General features: G+C 46.9%; 1 protein-coding gene across 16 annotated transcripts in view; it reads left to right on the forward strand.

Annotated features, from left to right (window-relative positions):
* The first annotated feature begins 12,405 nt into the window (after positions 1–12,405).
* Positions 12,406–23,069, forward strand: part of MAGI1 (membrane associated guanylate kinase, WW and PDZ domain containing 1) — a 728,953-nt gene continuing 718,289 nt past the window's right edge. For 4 of the 16 annotated variants that reach the window (XM_075549925.1, XM_075549922.1, XM_075549923.1 and 1 more), the window contains exon 1: positions 12,411–13,539. In XM_075549925.1, the coding sequence (XP_075406040.1) occupies positions 13,233–13,539 (307 nt within the window). In that variant the 5' untranslated portion in view covers positions 12,411–13,232. Of the gene's footprint in view, positions 13,540–23,069 lie in introns of all 16 variants that reach the window. The other 12 variants (XM_075549916.1, XM_075549921.1, XM_075549917.1 and 9 more) reach the window with 6 other exon arrangements.

Below are 23,069 nucleotides of genomic sequence, written 5' to 3' on the forward strand. Positions count from 1 at the left end.
ACAAACCATCTGTATTACACAAATTGAGTACTGACTAACTTCAATTGCAAAGAGTTCAATCCTGCACTGTTACCAGTTTCAGAATATCTTCAAAACATTTGCAAAAACATGTGGGCTAACTATTGCAACTCAGATGGAAATGAAATTCCTAACTGCATCTGAATTCTGGGAGCTTTTACAGAGCTGAAGAGGACCTGCTGTCCCTGGTATAAGCAAGCAGAGCCAGCTTCCTTGATGGGGCTTCCCTGAAGGGCCTAGTCTGCACATACTAATGCAGGCTAGAGGCGGCAGATGATGCTGATTTTGACTCACTGAGCCCTGGGGGCATAACAGGATATGTGTTGGGCTGCTAACCACGAGGTTGGCACAAGCCACAGTTTGAGCCTCCCAGTCACTCCCTGAGAGAAAGGTGAGACTGTCTGCTCCAGTAAGTATCAACAGTCTTAGAAATTGTAAGGGGGCAATTCTAGCATGTCTTATTAGGTCGCTATGAATTGGGATTGACTCGATGGTAGTGAATTTGATATTTTGTTTGGTATTGATTGTCAAAGCTACCAAACAGTGGGCAGTCTCTGTCTCATCTTAACAGTGAGCTTCTCTCGATGCCCCCCCCCCCCAACCCGTGTGCTGGGAGGATGTAGACTGACCCCAGGTGTGGCACAGAAGAACTGTTCTCCACAAGGTCCCCAGTGGCAGATCTTCATTCATCGGCCACCAGTCCTTTCTCTTGAGGTAACTTTAGGTAGACTCAAACTTCCAACCTACTTGGTAGCGGCTGAGTTCATTAACTGTTGCACTAGCCAGGGATCCTGGCAGCATCGAGAGAGTGAGGGCAATATACAGAGGAAGACAGAGCTAAGAGACGGAGAGACACAAACTCGTAGCATGGCTTGGACCTCTTATGGTTGCCATGTTGAAAACTAGTTTCATCTTTTATCTTGTCAGTCATGTGGGGTTTTAAATTTTCCATTTTGCTTAAGCTATTTAGCATGATTTTCTATCACTGGCAACAAAAAAATGTTCCAACACTAATTTTTTATTTTAAACTCATTCAGAACCCTGGACCGGTCACTAAGAAAGCATTGGTCAACAGCCCATTTGGGAACATCAAGCAGTGAAATATGATGCAGCTATTAAAGTGATAAATGGGCCCAAGACTGTGGGCCTTCCTCTCCCTTCATGCCTGGAGCTGAGCTCACCCCCATGGCTCCGTTTGCAGCCAAACAACAGACAGGCTTATAAGGGAAAGGCAACACTGGGAAGGTACACATTCCTTAGAATAGCCAATCGTTTCAGATCCAACGGGCAACATTTATCCACAGACAGAGCTCAGAAGGGTTAGTTAAGAAGGAGGAAACAGGAAACAGAGAGCAAGTGGGGTAACTGATGTGACATAGTGGTGACTGCAATCAATGAGATGAAGCAAAGTGAACTGTTACAGAGAAAATTGATCTGTAAACCTTCACCTGATTCACAGCGAGAAACTTTTTTAAGTGACAAATTTAGTTTATATTAACAAATAGGACATTGATGATATGTTGGAGAATGCAAAAAACAAAAAACACTTTATTTTAACCCAAATTCCCAAATAGGGAAAAAAATTGAAAGGAGGAAGAAGAACTTAAGAGAGAGAGAGAGAGTGAGAGAATGCATGTGTATGTGTGTGTGTGTTTGTGCATGTGTGCACTAGCAAAAGCCCTGCGGGAAATATAACCAAACCTTAGAAGCAGGTATCTTCTGGTAAGATTTTGAATGGCTTAATTGGATGCAACTATATACTGAACTACTTTAAAAGTTGTTCTTCCAAAAACCTGTATTATGACTGTTTTCAAAAATACAGCTATTCTACCCTTAGTTTCAACACACATTTCCTCCTTCTCATTCAGTGCTATCTGGTGTGTGGTTGTAAAAATAATGTCTTTTAGAAATATGAGTACAAGCTTGATCCCAGAGGGGTGAAGATTAAAGACTAAATGTCTCCAATGCCCAGCTTTTCAGAACTGCTGTACCATTTGATCATTTCTGATATCAACCACCCATCTTCCCTTCAGTATATTCCTTATTCCTTCATGTCCTTGGGTTCCAGAATTCACTGCAATATCCCACAGAACTCATGGACTGTTGTCGATGAGGCTCATGTGGTTGTGGAGGCTAGCAATCCTGAATCCAAAGTTCAACCGTCCATTTGGAGAATCTCCCTCATTTATATCAAATCGGGGTGGTTGACTCACCAGGCTGTGGAAGGTGAATCAGGTCTGATGATAGGCTGCTTGCTCAAGTCTTAAAAACCACAGGGAGGAGAAGCCAACCATTTACAGCACCCAGACAGAGCCAGGGAGTGGATTTTGCCAAAGCTGCTCAGTGCACCTACAGAGACATGAAACAGCAAAAGTAAAAGAAGGGTTCACTTGCCTAGTCAGGCAAAAGAGCACACTGGGACTCCATCAAGACGGCTACTCCAGAGCTGGGCTAAAAGTCTTTTAGAGCAGTAACTGGGATATGCTCTCTCACTGGTAACAGCACTAGACATCTGCATACGCTCACTTGGCAAGGGAAGATCACAAAGATGGCATCTTGGGACACTGATGGGGGTGCAGCGTTTGCATTCTGACATCAGAGAGTTAAGTAAAGGGCGCATTGAGCACTCGTGTACATATTAGGAAGGCCGGATCTAGTCTCCTCCAGTTGCACGACCTGTAGCCTCCTGCTTGTCTCAGTTATGTAGGCAGCTGGTGGTTTGCTTATTCCCTTAACAGCTTAAACCTGGAAGTTGTTGTGTGTTTTTTTAACACCCTGGTAGCATAGTGGTTATGCGTTGGGTTGCTAATCACAAGGTCAGTAGTTTGAAACCACCAGGTGGCTCCATCGGAGAGAGATGGGGCTGTCTACTCCCTTAAAAAATTGCAATCTTGGAAACTCACCAGGGCAGTTCTACCCTGTCACATAGGGTGTGGCTGTGAGTCAGAATTGACTCCATAGTAGTGAGTCTGGCTTGAGATTTTTCTACAACCCCAGTTATAAAACATCACAGAATGAAGGACTATGGCTAGAAGGGCCATATGAAGAAATTAACTACCCCAGAGTAGTAAAATTGATATATAGTAAGGAAGAGAAAGAAATATCAGAGAGAAAACACTTCCAATAATAAAATCCTACATTACTTAAACATCTCCTTTCAAACTATCCTATTTGTCCAGAGGTAATGAGAGGTGGAATAAAAGAAATACAAATATCTGACTTCAGAAAATGCAGATTTCCTATTCTCAAAGTAATTAGCAATATAATCAGATGTATTTTTAGTGAAATTCTGTCAGATGATATGTTTATTAGAGAGACAGAATTTTGTGGACAACTGGACCCTTTTGGAAACTTTAGAAGTGATTCCCATTTAAAACCCAAGGATTTTTCTTGGTTCCTACAAAATACTTCAGATCTGATATCTAATTCCCAAAGTTCCAGTTATTAATATGCATATTTCTCATGTAAAGAAACAAGAATATTAGCTAGGATTTAAACCTTCCTTCACTGGGGTATGAAAATAATAGTTCACATGAGATGCCTGAATAGTCACAAAATGAATATTTTCTCGATTCTTGTGATATTGGATGCAAGGAAGCCTAGAGGCACTGTAGGGGAGGCGTTTGACTGCTAACTGCAGGGTCTGCCATTCAAACCCACCAGCTGCTCCCAGGGAGAAAGATGAGGCTCTCTGCCTCTAGAGAGATTGATAGCCTTGGAAGCTCAATATTTAGTCACTCTAAGTCAGAATCAACTTGATGACAGTGGGCTTGGGATTTAAGTTGAAAGTATTACAGGAGAATTATTTTGGGCAGAGGGAACCACCTCCTATCTCCCACTCTGGTAGAGCAAAGAACAAGTTACAAATTGAATCATAAAAGTGTTTCCAGAAGATGGTTATGAAAATGTTCACATGTCATCTTCCTTTTGTTTGAACTACTGGGTGATATCTCTCCAATCTGTCTTCTGCTTTAAACCACCAGTCAGGAGTTAGTTATTTTACGATATACAAAGTATTTAAACTCCCTCGCTCTAAAGTGTGGCTCTTTTCTCTGTTCTTCAGAAACAAAAACACAAGCAAGTTGTAATTTATATTAGATTATAAACATAAACAAGACCACTTCCCATCCTCAGATTTTCAACAAAGCAAGGCCAAACACCACATTAAACAACTATCAGAATTTTGTTAATTGCAACTGGAAAACTTTGGAAATAAATGAATTTGGGACAAAGAGGTGAAATGCATATTTCATATTTGTGGGTTTTACAGTTTAGGTTCCTTTTTTGTTTTTGTTTTTTAACCCTCCAAGTGGAACTACTAAAATGAAAATATGATCTCAATTAGTTGAGAGTTTATTGGGTGCCACAGTTTATGTCTCAGTTGAATCCACTATGTTTATTAACGGTCTTTGTGGAAATGCTTATGAGATTACAGGACAAGAACATGTACCATTTAAGCTGCACCACAGCCCGCAGATCTCCAAACACATTAGATCAATTTGCAAAGTAATCCTCTTTACATTCCAGTAAATTTTTTGATCTTCGGAACTCACAGATGGGGAACCGGAAAGGAGATTCTAAGTGGGCTAATTCAGATGAAAGGGGCGGGGCTAAGGGAGTGGCTGACTCCTGTGAACACACTATGTGGCTAAGCGGACTAACTGAACCTCCTAGAAGCAGATGCCCCATCCTTAGGCTCATCGTGAAGTGGTTCTCAGAATGGGCTTCAGGTGATGCCCTGGGTTCAAGTTCTGCCTTTGTCCTGTCTCTACTGTCTTGAACAAGTTCCTTCACTTCCCTGCTTTCACTTTTCTCTGTGGCTAGGTCAAAGTCTTTGTGTCCTCGTGTTGCTGTAACAGAAATCCGACAAGTGGGTGGCTTTGGAAGGACAGAAACCTGTTCTTCACAGTGCTGGAGGCCGAGTCCAGATCAGGTTGTCAATTGTGTTGGTTTCCCGTGTGAATCTCTCTCCTGGTTGCCGGAGTCTGCGGGGCATTCTTGGGGTTCCTTGTGGAATCTGCCCTCTCCGGTATGTGTCTCCATGACTATGTAGACCGTTTATAACCCAGGAGTGTTAGACTTACAATTTTCAAAACCCTATTTCCAAGCAAGTGCAAGGGCCAGAAATTTAACACATAGTTTGGGGAGTCAGAATTCATAACACTCAGCATCATTCCTAATAACTACCTCACAAGATTTCTGTGAAGATAAAACAAAATAAAGTATGAAATGATCCGGGGGCATAGGAATTATTCTCTCGGTCAGAACATATTGCCAAAATACTCCCCCGCTGAAAACAAAACAAAAACCCATGTTTGCTGCCATGGCGTCGATTTTGATTCATAGCCATCCTGTAAGACAGAGTGAAGCTGCCCCTGTGGGTCTCTGAGACTGTAAATCTCGATGGGAGCAGAAAGCCTCATCCCTCTCCTGCTGAGCAGCTGGGAGGTTGTAACTGCGTATCTTTCAGTTAGCAGCCGAGCGAATAAGGTACTATACTACCAAACCCAAAACAAACTCATTGCCATAGAGTTAATGCTGACTCGCAGCAACCCTTAGGGACAGAGTACAACTTCCCCCTGTGAGTTTCTGAGAATGTAACTCTTTATGGGAGTAGAAAGCCTCATCTATCTTCAGAGGAGCAGCTGGTGGTTTTGAACTGCTGACCTTGTAGTTAGCAGTCCATGATATTACCGAAGTCATGGCACAAATGAGAGTAACCTGGACACTAAATTTCCTTTTTCCCTATTTATTTAAGAAAACTTGACTCCAAATTCTTTCAAGGAAACAACCTACAAATTACTTTGTAATTGCCAACAATTGAAAAATTGACTTTGGGTCAAAGTTCACATATTATACACTCTTACATGAGTTCCTTTACTCACTAGGTGGGTGTGCAGGACAATCCCCATAAGGCATTGTTTTGAGATTCCCAGGTTGAGTAACCAAAAACTAAACTCTCTGCTGTTGAGTCAGCCTCGACTCAGAGCGGCCCTGGTGTAGCACAAGGCAGAACTGCTCCTGTGACTTTCTGAGAAGGCAGCTCCTTAAGCGAGTAGCAAGTCCTGTCTTTTTCCCTGAGCGGCTGGTGGGTTCAACCTGGTGGCCCTGGGGTTAGCAGCCCAAGGCAAAATCACTACACCGCCAGGTGGGGAGGGCAGGTGTAATTCCTGCTCTGAAGGGGTTTCCAGTGGGAGACAGGAACTAGACCAGCTGAAACACAGAGAACTGGAGGGCTGAGAGAGCAGAGAGCTGGGGCATCTCACAATCCACGCCTAGAACTGGCCACGTTGGCTGCTTTGGAGGTTTAAATAACTTATCTCCCTATTCCTTTCTCCATCTTTGAAGTACTGCTTCTTCACATTGAAACCCTGAAGCACGCTGAATTCTGCACCCCTTCCATTCTTAAGGAGCAATTGGTGTGATGTGGTTGAAGCATTTGGCTGCGAACAGAAAGGCTGATAGTTCAAACTCAGGAACCCATTTGAGGGAGAATGAAGTTGTTTGGTTCCCTAAAGGTTTAGTCTCAGAAACCCTAGGCAGCAGTTCTACTCTGCCTGACAGGATCATCATGAGTCAGAATCTACTTGATTGAGGGCAGCGAGTCTCCCTTCCGAGCTGCAGGGACACCTGGAAGCCTGAAGGGGGAAGCTGGTGTTGTTACAAAGACAGAAGTACCAGCCCTGGTACTTTCCAGAAGTACCTAGCCCTGCCCATCCCAGGGGTGGGAGTCCAGAGGTGTGGACCACTGAGTCTAGGCCCATGGAAGAATTCCTGAGTAGCAATCAGACTTCGCGAGGCTATGGAGTTGGGGAAGTGGGAAAACACAAAAGATCTAACATCCTAGTGGCTTATAAGGGCATCTGTGATTCCCTCCTAGCGTGAGAGATGAAAGCGTGCATTTCCCTGGGAATATTCACTTATGAGGTAAAAAGTACTGGTTGAGGCGTCCCTGATTGGTGCAACTGATTAGGCAGTTGGCCCTTGCCTGAAACCACTCAGAGGCATTTCAAAAAAAAAAAAAAGGTGGCCTGCTGATCTGCTTCCGAATGGTCACTGCCGTGAAAATACTAGGAAGCATACTTCTATTCTGAATCACATGGGGACATGACATGAGTTGGAATCAGCTTGAGGGCAACAAATGAGGCGCTGTTTTAGGAAGTGGGAAAACATCAGTAAACGAAACGGTCAAGCGGCCTGCTCTATCAGTGACAGAGAGGTGAGTCAGAGCTTTAATCTCCAAAGGGCGGGTAATACTAAACCTACGCAGAGATCATGATGTGGTCCTCAATTTCCGGTGCCAGTACCAAGTACGGGGAACCTTAAGCATCTATAGGCTAACGTGTAGCCCTGAGATTTTGGTTGGTTGGAGCTGGTGTTGGGCTTACTATTGACCTTCCCTAGAAGATTTTGATCTACAGATTTGAGGCGAAACCATTGTTTCTGAGAAAGTCAAGCAGCCAATCCATTTCATTGCCACATGCCCATGGTGACGCTGGGTGTTAGAGTCGAATGTCCTCGAAGGTTGCACTGGCTGTGATCTTGATGGAAACGTTCATCTTGAGGTGGGTTCAAATCAGCAGCCTTCAAACAAGCAGCCAAGCACCAGCCGTTTGTGCCACTCAGGAGCCTCTTTCTGAGGGATGAAGGCGAAGCCATGAAAAGTTGGCTACCTCCCTCCTTTCAGAAGCACAACGAGGCCACGAGATGTTCAATTCTGGATATTTCAAGAGAAAAGCATAAAAAGGGAGAGAGAAAAGCATCCATATTCTTTTTTTTGCATCCACATTCTTTTCTTACTTTTATTAGCTTAGAATAAATTAAACCAGTACTGTCAAGTCAGGCCCTCCCATTGTGTGTTAGAGTTGAATTAAGCTCCCCAAGGTTTTCAGTAACTGATTTTTTTTGGAAATTTATCACTAGGCCCTTTTTCTGAGATGCCTCTGAGGTAACTTGAACCTACACTCAATAGTTTAGTAGTCTAGTGCTTTACCGTTTTCATTATTCAGGAATTCCTAGCTTAGACTATCAACCTGAAAAAGGGCTTTAAAATATTTAATGCATGTCACATAATTTTATGTCAACTTGAAGATATAAAAGTGAAGGGGTGGAGTCTAGCCTGTCAATCAGGTCACAACCTGATGGTACCTCCTTGTGGGTGTGACCTTCTTATAAAGAGAAGGTCCTGGGAACCTTCTCAAAAGGGTCCTGGGAAACTCCCCACCCCTTATCCCCGCTCCTCTGTTTTACCTTCCTGTGGAGAAGCCACACAGAGACATGCCAGACCCTTGGAGATGTGTCCACTGCCATTGGATCCACAAGACTTTGCACCCACCAGCCTGTAATGCTCCTGCATTCTGCATCATTGAATGTGACTGCGAGAATCTGAAGAGGACTTTATGGACTAGTATCGGACTTTCAGACTTGATCCGGACTGGGCTGGGATGTTTGCTTGATATATAATTACCTCTTGATATAAAGCTCTCTCTTACACAATGAGTGTCACTGGATTTGTTTCTCTAGTCAACCTTACCTAACACAATGTCTTTATAGTTATATCTATATATAGCAAAATATGACTTATCACTGAACCTGAAATTCCTTATTTGCTTTTTCTTTCCAAATATGAATATGAATAATAATACAACATACTTCTATTATATACTTTATAACTTTTTATCTTGCAAGCAGAGCACTTTACAAGCATTCTCTCATGTACTATTTCTTAGGACTTTGTGAGGTATCATACTTTTTATCAAATAATCACAAAAACCCAAACCAAACCAAACGCACTGCCACCAAGTCGATTTGGACTCACAGCATATCCATGTAAGTAACACATGCGTACATACCAGATTTCAAAAAGTTCATAGAAAAATAGAATTATGCTTTCCCCCCCACAAAGTCTTGAAGGCCCTTGTATAACACTCAGAGGAGCTCTGGTGGCATTCTACACCATCAGCATTTAGGGAGAAAATGCGGCTGTCGGTTCCAGGGAAGAGCTACACTCTCAGAACCCCACCAGGACAGTTTGACGCTGTCCTATTGGGTCCAGGGCATTCGGTTACTATAATGGGCAGAAATGGCAACATTCTGTTAAAGTTCTGGCATACCAGGCATGCTCTGTCTACACCGTGTATGTCTCCTAGCATTGCTGGCAGTGAATTTTGGCTTTGTCCACTCTCGTATAATAGTCTGAGAATGTTACTTTGGGTCATATTTGTATAATAAAGGTATAAATCATGGTCAGAAAGTCATGGGCCCAGTTTGGTGGTAACTAGGGAATCAGAAAATAAACAATTAATGGGGTGTGTTTGCTTTGGGGCAATGTTCCCTGTAGCTGCCCCTGCCCACTGGGCAAGATATGGTTGAAGAATTGATCATGGTGCTGTGCATGGGGCTGACACAGCCCAGGCACTGCTTGGTCTTGCTGTGGGTAGCATTGTTGCTAGTGTGCCCTGGCTCCTGCTGTGCTGGCTTTGTGTGATGCCAGGTGGCAGGAAGGTACAGATTGCTTGCCCAGACTTGAGGGACCCTCAAGTGCAAGTTGAACCCATCTTGTCCTAGTGGTGGGCCTTGAGACCCCTCTGGATTCACAGCTCTTATGCCCAATAGGTGCCATGAAAGTGGGTGAGACATTCAAACAGCCCAGGCTTGGTGGATGGTGAGTGGGATGTGTACCACCACTGGGATGTGCTGGCATAGCATGTTTGAGCGAGTGGCCTCCCTGTCTGTATGTGCTGCCCTGGAGAGGGAAATGTCCAGGGTGGAAATGATAGGTAAGAAGAATAGGGATAGAGGGGGTTGTCTCCACCAAATGCCTATGCTAAACAAAAATTAGCTGGCCATGTCACAGCAAAGGGGTTGAAAGAAATCAAGCCCACATTAGACACTATGGGGACAATCCAAAGCTGCACATGCTTAGACCAAGGTCACCTAGACACAGGGGAAGGTTAACCTGGGCACACACACTAGGCACCAGTGACATCATGTCACAGGTGTGCCTAAACTTAGCCACTAGCATAGGCCAAGACCCTCAACCACGCCCTTCAACCCAAGTGGGAATAGGAGGAGTTAAATAGCATAGACAGAGCCACCTCTTTCAGGTGCTCTCTTGCAGGTCAGAGGGTGGGGTCTCTCCTATGTGTGCAGTGTGCACGCCTGCTCTCAGGGCTCAAACTCTCTCTTCTCTTTTTGGTTCCGGGACTCCTTTTTTGGTTCTGTGAACTCCTCATAACAGCCATTTTCCCAGGTTCCCCTGAAGTGGCCCATTTTCAGTTGCGACCTCTCCCACGGCCTGCCAGGCAGCCTTGTACACTTCCCAGAGATGGCATGTACTCTGAGACCGTATTACCCGAAACTTCCCTTTCCCTCATAAAAGTTACTTGGATTTACAAAAGTGCTTCTGCCACATGAATTCTTTCAGTGCTAAGAATCAAGAACGGTGGTAAACCATCCCAGAAACCTCACAGAAAACGTAGTTTCTCCCTCTATTGGAGAAAGTAGTTTGCAGGGCAGGAAGGAATCCTGTCCAGAGGGGTTGCTTTACAAACTGCATGGTTAGACTGGCAAGGTCAGCTGGATCTAACCCTCCACATCGACAGGCACCAAGACCAAGACGTACCATTAAATCCGTTGGATGGGAAAAAAAAAAAAAAGGAAATTGAAGTCAACCAATGTGTAAAATGATTGCTGTAGGTTGTGTATTAAACCAACGTGGGTTAAAAAATAAATTAATTTTAAAAATAATTAAAAACAACACGGGGTTGCTTGGCCTAAAACCTGAAACATTCTCTGTGTAAAAACTATTGTTATGCTTGTTTGTTGAAATCCAGCTGATCCTCCCTCAAATTGACCAAGTAGGGTTTTTGAGGCTGTAAATCTTTACAAGCGTGGACAAGCCCCCCACCAAAAACAAAACCAAACAGCCAAAGAACACAAACCCAAACTCACTGCTACAGTCAATTCTGATTCACGACGACCCTGTAGGACAAGGCAGAATTACCCTTCTGGGTTTCCAACACTGCAATTCTTAACGGAGATAAAAAGCCTCATTTTTCTTCCATGGCGCTGCTGGTGCGTTTGAACCGCAGACCTTGCTGTTAGCATCGCTCTGAGAGGTCACAGTACTCATCTGGTCACACAGTGGCTCAGTGAAAACCTAACCCCTAGATCCCATCTTTCAACCGGACCCCTAAGGCTTAAGACCCTTTGTGATTCCCTTCATGCAGCTCTCTTATCTAGCATTTGGAATCTCTCCTGTGACTACACATGAGCAAATACCAAACCCAACCCATTGCCAGCCAGCCAGTTTATAGCAACTGCTTACCTCACAGTTAGCAGCCCCAAACTAAGCACCAGGGCCCCTTAAAGATGAACAAGCAGGTTATAAATTAGTAATAAGGAAGAAACTGCTTGGGATATTCTTTACCAATCAGGCCAATTGTAGCGTGGGATAGGGCATATTTCCTGAGGTTGTGTGTGACCCCTGAGCTCACTCCCCGCCAGACAGGAGCACTGTCACCACGCCCCAGGGCGGTGCATGAGGTGTCCGAGACCCCTGGGCTGCGAATTCTGCATTCCGAGAGGTGCGGCTGCGCCTACGCCCTGGAGAGCACGCCCTGTCCTTCTCCAACCTGGTGGCGATTCTAATCTCCTGGCCTCGGGGCGGGTCCTTAGACTTCCCGGCTCGGCCAGGAACTTCAACCCAGGGCACAGCAGATTCCAGAAGTCCTTTTCTGGAATGGCTGTTTAGAAACTGTGCCTCATTTCATGGAAGAAAGCCGGACCTGTTATCCGTTTAGCGGCTCTCCCTCGCCTGAAGAGGGGACTTCCAAAAGTTCGTGGAAAAATCCCACTATCTTTTAATTTCGTTTTCCCATGAACTTCTGGAAGCCCTTATACATTTCCCTGTGTCCTAACAAGTTAACCCCAAAGTTGAAGGACGCGAGTGTCCCTGTATGGGTGTGCGAGGCTCAAAGGGATCTGGTGGCCTTGGGACCCGTGGCCTTGGGACCCTGGCCGCCCCATTCCCCAGAGGTTGCAAAGACACCCGCCACCCGCCCAGCAGAAGCCGCCACCCCGGGCGCTCGGTTGGCGAGGCGCCGGGGGCGCGCCTCCCGGTGGGTCTCTGGGGTTTACAGAAAAATGTGGCCTGGAGCTAGGGCGGGGGGCGGGGGACGCGGACGGACGCGAGAGGCTAGGAGCCCGAGAACCTGGCCAGCCTCCGGCTGAGGGCGGGAGGTGGCTGAGGGCCAGCGCCAGGATGTGCGTGCGCGTGTGTGCGTGCCTTCCCAACCCCCACCTGTTTGAAATGGTTTTAAAATCCCCAAGTCAGGTTGTTTTAAAATGTGCACCCAGTGGCAGTGAAGCACGTGGGCCCCCACCGCCCACCCCTAAACGGATCTGTAGGGTCAAAGCCCCCCCAAAAGCAAAGGCGTGTGAGAGGGGTGTGTGAAGAAAAAGGGGGTAGTTAGTCACGGTCTATGTCGGTCGGCTTTAGGACCCGTCGGGAAGCACGTTGGAATCTCTCAGGGAGGGAGGGGTGGGGCGGACTGGACGGCCGGCGGCCTCCGGGCGCATGCGCGCGCGTCTCCTCTCGGCGGCCGCTGCGCTCCGCGGCGCGGAATAGAATGAAATGTAACAAAACAAGCCGAGTCTTTGTATCTGCTTAAAGGGACCGCGGGCACTTTCCTCCTTCCCGCTCCCCCACCTCTCCCCGCTCCGCCACCGCGTCTCCAGGGCTCCAAGCAACTGGGCCGGCAGGGGCTTCGCTCACTCTGTGGACCAGCCCGCCGGCGAGGAAACACGAGCAGGGCGGGAGGTAAAGAGGAGACTCCGTGTTTCTAAAAGGCAAGAAAGGAAGGAAGGAAGGAAGGGAAAAAAAAATAGCCCGAGCGCCGTAGAGTGGACTCTGGTCCGGGCGAGCACGGTCGGACGCCGGAACGTGCACCGGGAGGCTCCGGAATGCAAACAAAGCTCGCGGGCGCCCGTGCAGGGCTCGGGGGGAAGCCCAGAAAGTTTGTTTTATGATGGCTTGAGTGCGCGAGTGTGTGCAGGGGAGCGAGGCTGCCAACTTTCTCTCCCCCGCGGCGCTACCCGGGAGGCGATGGCTCGCCTGTGAACCCGCCGAGGCTCGGGGGCTTGCTCTGGGGGGGGGGGGGGCACCTGTCTCGCATTGCATCTTCTTTGCTGGAGGAAGGGAACACCTCATCATGTCGAAAGTGATCCAGAAGAAGAATCACTGGACCAGTAGGGTTCACGAGTGTACCGTGAAGCGGGGCCCCCAGGGCGAACTGGGGGTGACGGTGCTGGGGGGAGCGGAGAACGGGGAGTTTCCGTACGTCGGAGCCGAGGCGGCTGGGCTTCCCGGAGGCGGCGGCGGCGAGGGCCCGAGGCTGGGCGAAGGGGAGCTGCTTCTGGAGGTGCAGGGGATCCGAGTGGCCGGCTTGCCCCGCTATGACGTGCTGGGAGTCGTCGACAGCTGCAAGGAGGCCGTCACCTTCAAAGCCGTCAGACAAGGTAAGCCGGGGCGCGCCTCTGGGGGGCGCCCCCAGAAAACCGCGAGGCCTGCGGGGTGTCCCTTGAACCTGGGTTTCCCGCTTTCTTTGTGGCGGGGCAGCCTAGAGGGGAAGTTGGGACTGTGCGCCGGGGCGCGGGACTCGCACCCACCATCCGAAGTTGTTGCGAGATTGGAAGGTGGTTCGTCCACCTGCTTTTGGAAGGGGGGGGGTCTGGGTGGGTGTGCGCGGGGACCTGGGGGGGGCACTTATCCCGAACCTCGTTTGCCAGCCTGCTCTCTCGGCTGCTTGGTGCAGCTCCATCTGGCCTGTGCCACGGAGGAGAGTTGGGGAACTGAGGCAGGGGCAAAGGTGGACACTTGTCCTGCTCCTCGGGGAAGGGTTGTCTGGGCGCCACTGCTGGTGTTCTTCCGCAACTTGCTTATTTCCCATCTGGAAAGTGGGTGGGCGGGAGAGAGCCTCCACCAGACATTTAACTTCACCCCCCTCCCCACACACACACCCTGTCACTACCTGGGAGCTGCCTCCCGAATGACCGCCTGGCGGTTCCTCGGTTGGCCGCCTGAACGCCTGAAGATCCTGCATTCATCCCACAGCCGATGGCGATGACGCACGTGTCTCCGCCGGGTGGCCCTGTGCTTGCCGGGAGGGGTGGGAGTGTCGGAATTTCATTCTTCGCTCGAATTTAGCCTAGTTGTACGACGTTGTCATGATCGTGATAACTGCCATTCATTGATGTTTATTATGCGAAGGGCGCTGGGCGCTGCTTTATTTGTAAGATTTCATTCTGATGTACAGTTTTAAGATTTCATTCTGATGTACACATAAAGAAACCGGGCTTGATTGGCTAAGCGTCTTGCCAAAGGTCATATGTCTGCGAGCAGCCCGACTTGAACTGCAGAACTTCACCGAGGACTAGGAAGGAGATGGGGCCACGACTCTCAGGGACTGGAGAGGCTGATTTGTTTCAGGGAATGGGCCAGATTTTTCTTTCAGAAGGCAGTAGAAAAGGAGTCCATCGATGACAGGATGGAAGATGTTTTGATTGGAGGGATGCTGGCGGGGGACTTACATGTTGCTTTGACGCAGGCCAGTGGAAGTCCCAACATCAGCAGGAGAGAGACTGGAGTCTCTTAAAGACCTCCCTGTGAGACCAAACCCCATGATGCAGTTCTCTCCTTGCCAACGCTTAGGGAGGCGGCATAGTTGAGCACGGTGAAGAGTCTCCACTTGCGTGCCTGCCAGTGGACAGCAGCTGGAGGAATGTGTTGGAGGAAAGAAGGACCGGCTCAGGCTTCTTTTGGAAGCAGGTGTGTTCCAGCTGCAAGGGAAAGGGACACCGGAGCAGGAGCTCCACCTTCCAGTAGCTCTGGTCATTTGTCCTCAACTCAATGTGAACACCCCCTCCATGAAGCCTCCCTGCTCCCTGCCAGGCCGAACAAATCCTTTTTTCTCTGGGCTCCCTTACTGGATAGTATACCTTGTAGTTTTCAAATTCCGTTAGAGCTCCGAATTGGGTCCCTTCCATCCTCTCCCAGCTAGTAAGCTCACTGCAGGTAAATTGTGTGCCCACCCTTTGTCTTCCTCAGCCTTTCCTGGAGATCTACCACCTCTGCGAATGGTTCATTATCTATAGAATGGCCTTCTTCTTGGTGTTATGTAAGCCAGTGCATGTAGTGCCTGGCACATGCGAAATGATCAATAAAAGAGAGTTGTTCATATGTTTGAATTGGATTTGGGGAATTTCTAAGGTTAGTACTTGTCCCCAGGGACCTGGGTTATTATAATCAATTCTTGATAGAATTGTTGAGAAAGCAACAGCCATTAGTCTTGGTGTAGGGGTGTTTTGAAGAAAAGGGTAGAGGCGGGACAGGCAAAGGTGTCTGACTATCTAGTGGTGTCAAGTGGAACCATGGGAACTTGTGTTCAGTGTACAAAATATTGCATGAAGCTAGGCTTCCTCCTTTCACTAGTGATCAAAGAGCCAGGAGGCATCACCCGGGATGGCCTCATTAGGCAGGGCTGGTGAGATAATCAGGTGGGTTTGGGACTCAGTCCAAGGGGAACTATAGTGACTCAGGTCTATTCTGTGCCCAGAACAATGTTCGCAGCAGGTTTGGGTGTGTGTAAGTCTCTTTGTAATGACGTGGAATAAAAATGTTGCCCAGGAAGCCCATCCAAATGACCTGGAATTCACTAAGACATGAACGCTGCCACAGAGGATAACGATACAGCTCTTCCTGTGTCTCCATTACCGGTGACGACAGCACTGGAAACCACTTCCCAGTCTTCCGTTCCCTCGTTCATATTGAGCATATGGTTTAAATGATGTGACAGAGTTTGCTGTGACTTCATTATTGTATCTTAATCAGATCAGATAGACTCATTCTTGAATTGTTAAGTGGCATTGCGTCGGCTCTGACCCATAGTGACCCTCTGTACAATAGCAGGAAACACTGCACAGCCCTGTGCCATCCTCACAATTGTTCCTGTGCCTTAGGCTCATTGTTGGTATGTGGCAAAGAAAGACGTTATTTTTGTAGTGCCCACACCTCGAGTTAGCCATGCCAGCAATGTGGGTCGCCGCGGGGACTGCATAGAAATGCCATGGTCTTCTTGTGCAAGAAGATGCTGCTGTTTATATTTCATAGCAGCTCTTCTGGAAAGATGTAGGAACCAAAATAGTCTGTACCAAATGGCTTTAGGATCAGGGTTGGATTGTGAAGGAAACAAGCTGAATGAATCTGCATGGTTAGAGTGGATTCATTTTAAATGGAGAAGACTGCCCTTTTTCAGAAGACTACCTACCTACCTACACACACACACACACACACACACACACAGATCTTAAGTGTATACATAGTTTGTTGAGTTTTGACAAATGGCCACACCTGTGCTATCTCATCATTCTAATCAAGTAAAGACCATTTCCATCGCCCCCAAAATATCTCTCATGTCCATTATCCCTAAATTCTCCCCTCCACTTCAGAGGCAAATACTATTGTGATTTCTTTCATAGAATACAAACAAAAATAATAGTCTGTACTCTTTTGTGTCTTCTCTTTTTTGCTCAGCAAAATGTTAGGGAGCTTTTTTCCGCAGGTCATTGATGGCATTTATTTATTTAATTGTTGAGTAGTACTGTATCATATAGATATTGCTGTTTCTTTATCCATTTTATTATTTGGGGACATTTAGGCTTTGGTTATGAATAAAGCAGCTAACAATCTTGCAGTTCCTTTACATCTTTGCCAATCTGATGCTGATCTGTCTTCTGAATTTTAGCCATTGGGCTATGCATTGAGCTGTTAACCCAAAGGTCAGAAGTTCAAACCCACCAGCTGTTCCTCAGGAAGAAGATGAGGCTGTCTGTCTTATTCTGTAAAGATTTAGTCTTGGAAATTCAAATTCACTGTCATCACACGGACTCCTATTCATAGCAACCCTATAGGACAGAGTAGAACTGTCCTCTTAACAGGAGTTGAATGCCTCCTCTTTTCTTCAGGAGCATCTGGTGGTTTTGAACTGCTGACCATGTGGTGAAGCAGCCCAGGTAGCAAGTCTTTATTAAGCACTAGCCAGGTCCTTTGTTAAACAAGTGATTTTTGTCTAGTCTGTTGATAAATGCCGTTGAATCGTGACCTGGTGTGACAGAGTAGAGCTGTCTCATAGGGTCTTCTTGGCTGTGACCTTTACAGAAGCTGATCGAGACATCTTTCTCCCATGGAGCTGCTGGGTGAATTCCAAGGTTAGCAGTGGAGTGCTGGGCCCCTGTGCTGCCAGGGCTCAGTTCTTAAGACACACGGGGGCACAGGTGTTGGAAACAGGGGTCCAGAGGGCTTGCGGTAACTTTCCCAAGGGTCAAACAACAGGTGGCAGGAGTAGAGCTGGCACTCAGTTTGATCGGATCACCAGGTTTCTGATCCCAGTCAGTCCCTAGGACTGTGGATCATAAAGTGTGGTTCCAAAATGAGTAGCACTAGCATCTCCTGGAAGCTTGTTCAGCATGGAGATGCCCATCCCCTATCACCGATTCAGAAACTAGAGGATGGAGCTTTTGGGGTGCTTTAAGAAGCTCTTCAGGTGATCCTGATGCATCGTCGCTTTTGAGACCCTTTGAAACTGTGAATGTACCATCAAATGAGGCAGGTGACATGAGGACAAGCCCTGCCAGCTGGTGCTGGCATCTCCGCAAGACACCTCCTCTGGGCCTTAATGACTTCTGCCAAAGATAAGTGGGTGTGCCCCTTCCAGGCCTCTGCTCTCCTGAAATGTTGCGATTCCACGAATAACCCAGACACCAGAGATCTAAAATGGTGTGATTGTCGTTTCCAGAATTGGTGCATTATAGGTCACGCTGACATATTTTTGTAGGTGAATTTTGTGGTTTTGCAAATTACCCAGAAACTAAAACCAAGCTCCCAACATTTTTTTTTTTTTTAAAGAATGGAAACAGCAACGGGGATAATTTAAGAACGCAAACACCACCAGCAAACCCGCCCCTCCTTCTAATCAGGGCATCGGGACTCCATGCATTGGATACACTTAGCATGTTTTGTTGTCATTGTTTGGTTTTGTTGATGTCTGCTTTGACTGGTTGGGATTTATGTCATTTCATTCTCATATTGAAGCACAGTGTCTTCTCTTGCTTGCTTTCTCTTGAATTCCTGCATTGGAGTCTTTGCTTCCTCCACCACTGGACTCCTCCATCCCCTCATGTGTACCCCCACCCCTATGATCCTGGGGTTGGCTCCTCTCCTTGGAGTTTCCTCAGAGAGCCTCATTGACCCTCTAATAGTGTGTTGCTAAATGAGTACCATCTGGTTCTCCGTCTGAGCCCCGATTTGTAGCATAACTGGAGTTAGGAAGCAATGTATATCATTGGTTCTACTGAGCCAAGGTGATATAGTGGTTACTCATTGGGCTGGTAAAGGCAAGGTCAGCAGTTCTAAACAGCCAGCCTTGGGAGAAGATGGGGTTTCCTACTTCCATAGAAAGTTACTCTGTCCTATAGGGTCACTGTAAATCAGAATCAACTGGGCAGCAGTGAGTTTGGCTATGGATTTGGACTGAGCCAGGAAGGAGTGAGCCCCATCACACAGCAGACCAAGTCCCAAACAGCTCCTTGAGTCACATGTGAGCCCATTGTACTGTTTGTTGTGTCTTCACAGCTTCATTACCATCTCCCATTATCTGCTGCTGCTTCATTGTCTGTCAGCCTTCCCAAGGCAACGCAAACAAACTTGTCTCTCATGCTCATCCTTGATTTCCTAATACCAAAAATAGTACACAAGGAACCCTGGTGATACAATAGTTAAGTGGTTGGCTGCTAGACAAAAGGTCAGTAGTGGGAACAGCTGCTCTGTGTGACAAAGATGTGGCAGTCTGCTCCCATAAAGCTTTAGAGCAGTGGTTCTCAACCTGTGGGTCACTACCCCTTTGGGGGTCGAACGACCCTTTCACAGGGGTCGCCCGATTCATAGCAGTAGCAAAATTTCAGTTATGAAGTAGCAACGAAAATAATGTTATGGTTGGGGGGGTCACCACAACATGAGGAACTGTATGAAAGGGTCGCGGCATTAGGGAGGTTGAGAACCACTGCTTCGGAGCCTCAGAAACCCTCTGGGGGCGGCAGTCCTAGTCTGCCCTCCAGGCTCACTCCAAGGTTAGGTCTTTGGTGAAATAAACCTACTGCTATGGAGTAGGATTCCTACTCACAGTGACTGTAGTCCCCAGTTGAACTATCCCATGGATTTTCCAAGGCTATAAACTTTATGGAGAAGACATGGCACTGTTGGGTGAGCAGTGGACTGCTAACTGCAACGTCAAGGCTTCAAACCCACCAGCAGCTCTATGGGAGAAAGACGAGGCTGTCTGTCCTGAGAAAGAGTTACAAAGCGTTGGAAGCCTTGTATGGGGTCACTATAAGTTTTGGAATCAACCGATGCTAACTTGATGGCAATCTTCACAGAAGCAGGGCTGCGGGTGGGTAAGAACCACCGACATTCTTGATTGATGCAGAGTTCAGCAGTTAACCCCCACACCACCAAGGCTCTTTTAGGGGGAAAAATAGCACCTGGCCAAGTGTTGGGTGAATGAATGAATTTTGGGGACGGTGTCATCCTTTTCTTGCTCTTCCCCCTGATTCAGATGACAGATGTAAACTAGGCCACATGTAACTTCCTTCCACTCTTCCCTCTCTTCACTTTTGACTACTGCTTTGTTGGGATCCCAAAGTATTTGCTTTCTGATCACCAGGTTTCTGACCATCAGTTCTGTCCCTGGGTCTAATAATTGATTTTAAAAAAAGAAAAAGAAAGAAAACCTTAACTGCTATCAAGTCAACTCTGACTCGAAGACTATAACTCTGTATGAGAGGAGAAAGCCTCATCTTTCTCTTGCAGGGCAGCTGGTGGTTTCAAACTGCTAACCTTGAGTTTAGCAGCCCAATGAGTAACCATTGTGCTCCCATACTGGGGTATAAATGACTGACCAAGTCTACTGGGTTCTATTAAATATGTCTACTGTTGGCCCCAACCACACTCAAGAAGTGAGTCCCTGAATGTCAGATTTCAGATTTTCGACAGGTGGGGTGGCGATGAGGGACCTTCTGTGTGATGTTGATGCAGGGCCTGCTTTGTGTCAATTCCCAAGAATGGCATTCCCCCTCCACTGCCCTACAGCATTGTCCCCATGTACAGTGTTTCTGGCCTACAGGAAATGAGACCTTTTCTATAGAAAGAAGTTTGGTTTCAGTACTCCCCTTTTAACACAAATTACATTTTGTGTCTCTATGTCATTTGTAATCATTTTTTTTGTCTTTAAAAAAATCAATTTCTCTTTTTGTTCTTCATGCCAGAAGACCCCTGTCCAAGTAATATTTTTAGGTCACACTGTGGAACTGCCCACCATTTTAGGGAAAAGAAGGACAGACAACCCAGCTTATCCATTGTTCCTGTGTCCACACTTTATTATTTATTGGCTGTGTTGTTTAAAAATAGATGATCTTGACCTTAAGACGCAATGGCGTACAGTTGGCTCAATGCGTATGCTGGCATTCGTTACCCAGCTGGTTTCGGGTGGCAGAATTGATGAAATCCACCAAAGGGAATGAAAGTGGTTTACAAGAGAAAACATTCTGACATCTCCTTACCACTAGGGTTTTATAGGAAGGATGTTGCTTTATAAGCTATGGTTATTTAATGCAAAACACCAGTCTCTGATGTTAGGGATTCTTTCCTTGAACTTGTCTCTACGTGTAACAGGATATACTGATTTTGTATACACTGAGAATAAAGGCTGTCAAATTCGTTAAGGGCTGACATTCACATCCTGAAAAAGTAGGTTACTGCCGTACTGTGTGTCTGTGTGCAGTTCCCATGTGAGATCTGTGACCTTGGAAAATCTGTGGCAAACACTGGTGCTTTGCTGTCCTGCGCCCCTATGGATATCTGAATCAATAGGATATTTCTGGTGCGGTCGTTTGCATGTTTCCATCCTTTGATGACAAGAACAGACCGATCATTCTACTCCTGACTTTTAGGGCCCAAAGTGTTCTGGATGTCAGCTCTGCTTAGACTTTCTTCTGTGGTGGCTTGTGGCAAAATTAGAAAATGTAATTTGAGGAATGTCTTATGATTAAATAATAATCTTCTCTTTATAGCTAACTAATTAAAGAATGGACTATTCCATTATTTATAATCATTTGTGTAGTCCCTAACCCAGTGTGTTACTGGGTTGACTAGAGAAACAAATCCAGGGACCCTCATATATGTTTAAGAGAGAGTTTTTATCACACAAACATCCCAGCCCAGTTCAGCTCAAGTCTTTTAGTCTGATACCAGTCGTTACTTAAGTCCAGTACTCATCCATAAATCACTCTTTAGACTCCCATAGCCACATGCAATTGCTCAAGAGTACAGGGAGATCACAGCCTGGTGGGGGCAGAGTTGTGTGGATCCAGTGGTGGTGTGTGTCTGGCATGGCTCTCTGAGGTCTCAGTGTAGCTACACGTGGCTTGTCCACAGGAAGACAAAGGCAGAGAGAGAGGTGGCCCTCCTGCAGGGAGAGGAAGTTCCCAGTATCCTCATGAGAATGTCACACCCACAAGGAGGTATCATCAGGCTGTGACTTGATTGACAGGTTTAAATCCACCCCTTCACTCTTAATATCCTCAAGTTGACACGAGAGTATGTAACTACCACACCTAACTTGAAGTCTTAAACTTAACTCAGAAGTGCACGTACCCCACCTTCCCCCTTCTGTCCCGGCTGCCCCATATGTGACCTGGGCCATAACGTTGGTTTCCTCTCCCCCTCTGTCCCCTGTAAGGAAGCTTGGTGGCACATTGATTATGCACTAGGCTGTTAACTGAAAGATTGGCAGTTTGAACTCACTTAGTGGCACTTCTAGAAAAAGATCTGTCGATCTTCCCCCATAAATATGACAGCCTAGCAAATCCTAAGGGACAGCTCTACACTGCCACATGGGTCTGTGGGAGTTGGAATTGACTGGATGTCACTAACAACAATCACCTACAAACCCTACGTAGCTATCTGAAAGTCTTGCTCCATAGCCAACATCAAGCCTTTCTCAAACACCAACTTTCTCCGTGAGGATCTCTCCGATCACTTTATTTACGGCTCTGTCGTCATGCCATCATGCCTTCTTTCCCCATCCTCGCTTGATTTTTCTCCATGGTATGGGGGCCATTTTCAATCAAGTTGCTTGATTTTACTTGTCCCCCCCTAGACTATGAGTCCCCGGAGGGCAGGGCTGTTGATTGTTTTGTTGCTTCACTGATTCCCCCATGAAGAGCGCCTAGCACTTAGTTGCGAAAGCATGTGAGCAACTGCTGGATCGTCCGTTGTAGATTTGTGACCTGAAATCTCGCCTGAGCTCAGGTGCCACTAAACCATCTGACGTTTGAAAAATCTTGGAAGCTTTATGTAGTGTGTGATGGAGCGCATTAAACTTGGTAGGTGTCGACAGTTCCGCATCTGACGGCTGGAGCTCAGCCGAGCTTGCCCTATGGCTGCAGAGGTATTCTGGCCAACAGTGACCCCGTCGGCCTGCTTCAATAGGCCGGAGGAGTAGCACAGATTTAGAGCAGCATCCTGCCCAGTGTGACAGGGATCTGCGCAAAGGCTCACCCTTCATAGCTCTGCAAATGGGCCCTCTGGCACATCTTCTCAGTGCAGGACTTTTCTGGGATGCCGTCTCAAGTCTCGCAGGAATGAGCTATGTAGGAAAGTGACGTTGTCATGGCTAAGGCACTGCTGTGCCCTATTGCGGTTGGAGGAATTTGTGTGCATCGGGAATGGGCCCCAATTACGTTTCCTACAATAAGGTCCATCTTTTAGGCTATTATGAGGCGAGATTCTAGGCTCTCCGTATGGACAGTGACATGGTGGTGCAATTAAAAAGCGATTATACCCCGAGCGTAAGCCATGTTTCACAATTATTGCTAGATGCAATGTCAATCGGCTGCAATGCTGCCTGTATCATAGACTACAGAGACCCTTTTTTTTG

Source organism: Tenrec ecaudatus, chromosome 5, assembly GCF_050624435.1.
Source record: "Tenrec ecaudatus isolate mTenEca1 chromosome 5, mTenEca1.hap1, whole genome shotgun sequence".
Taxonomy (NCBI): domain Eukaryota; kingdom Metazoa; phylum Chordata; class Mammalia; order Afrosoricida; family Tenrecidae; genus Tenrec; species Tenrec ecaudatus.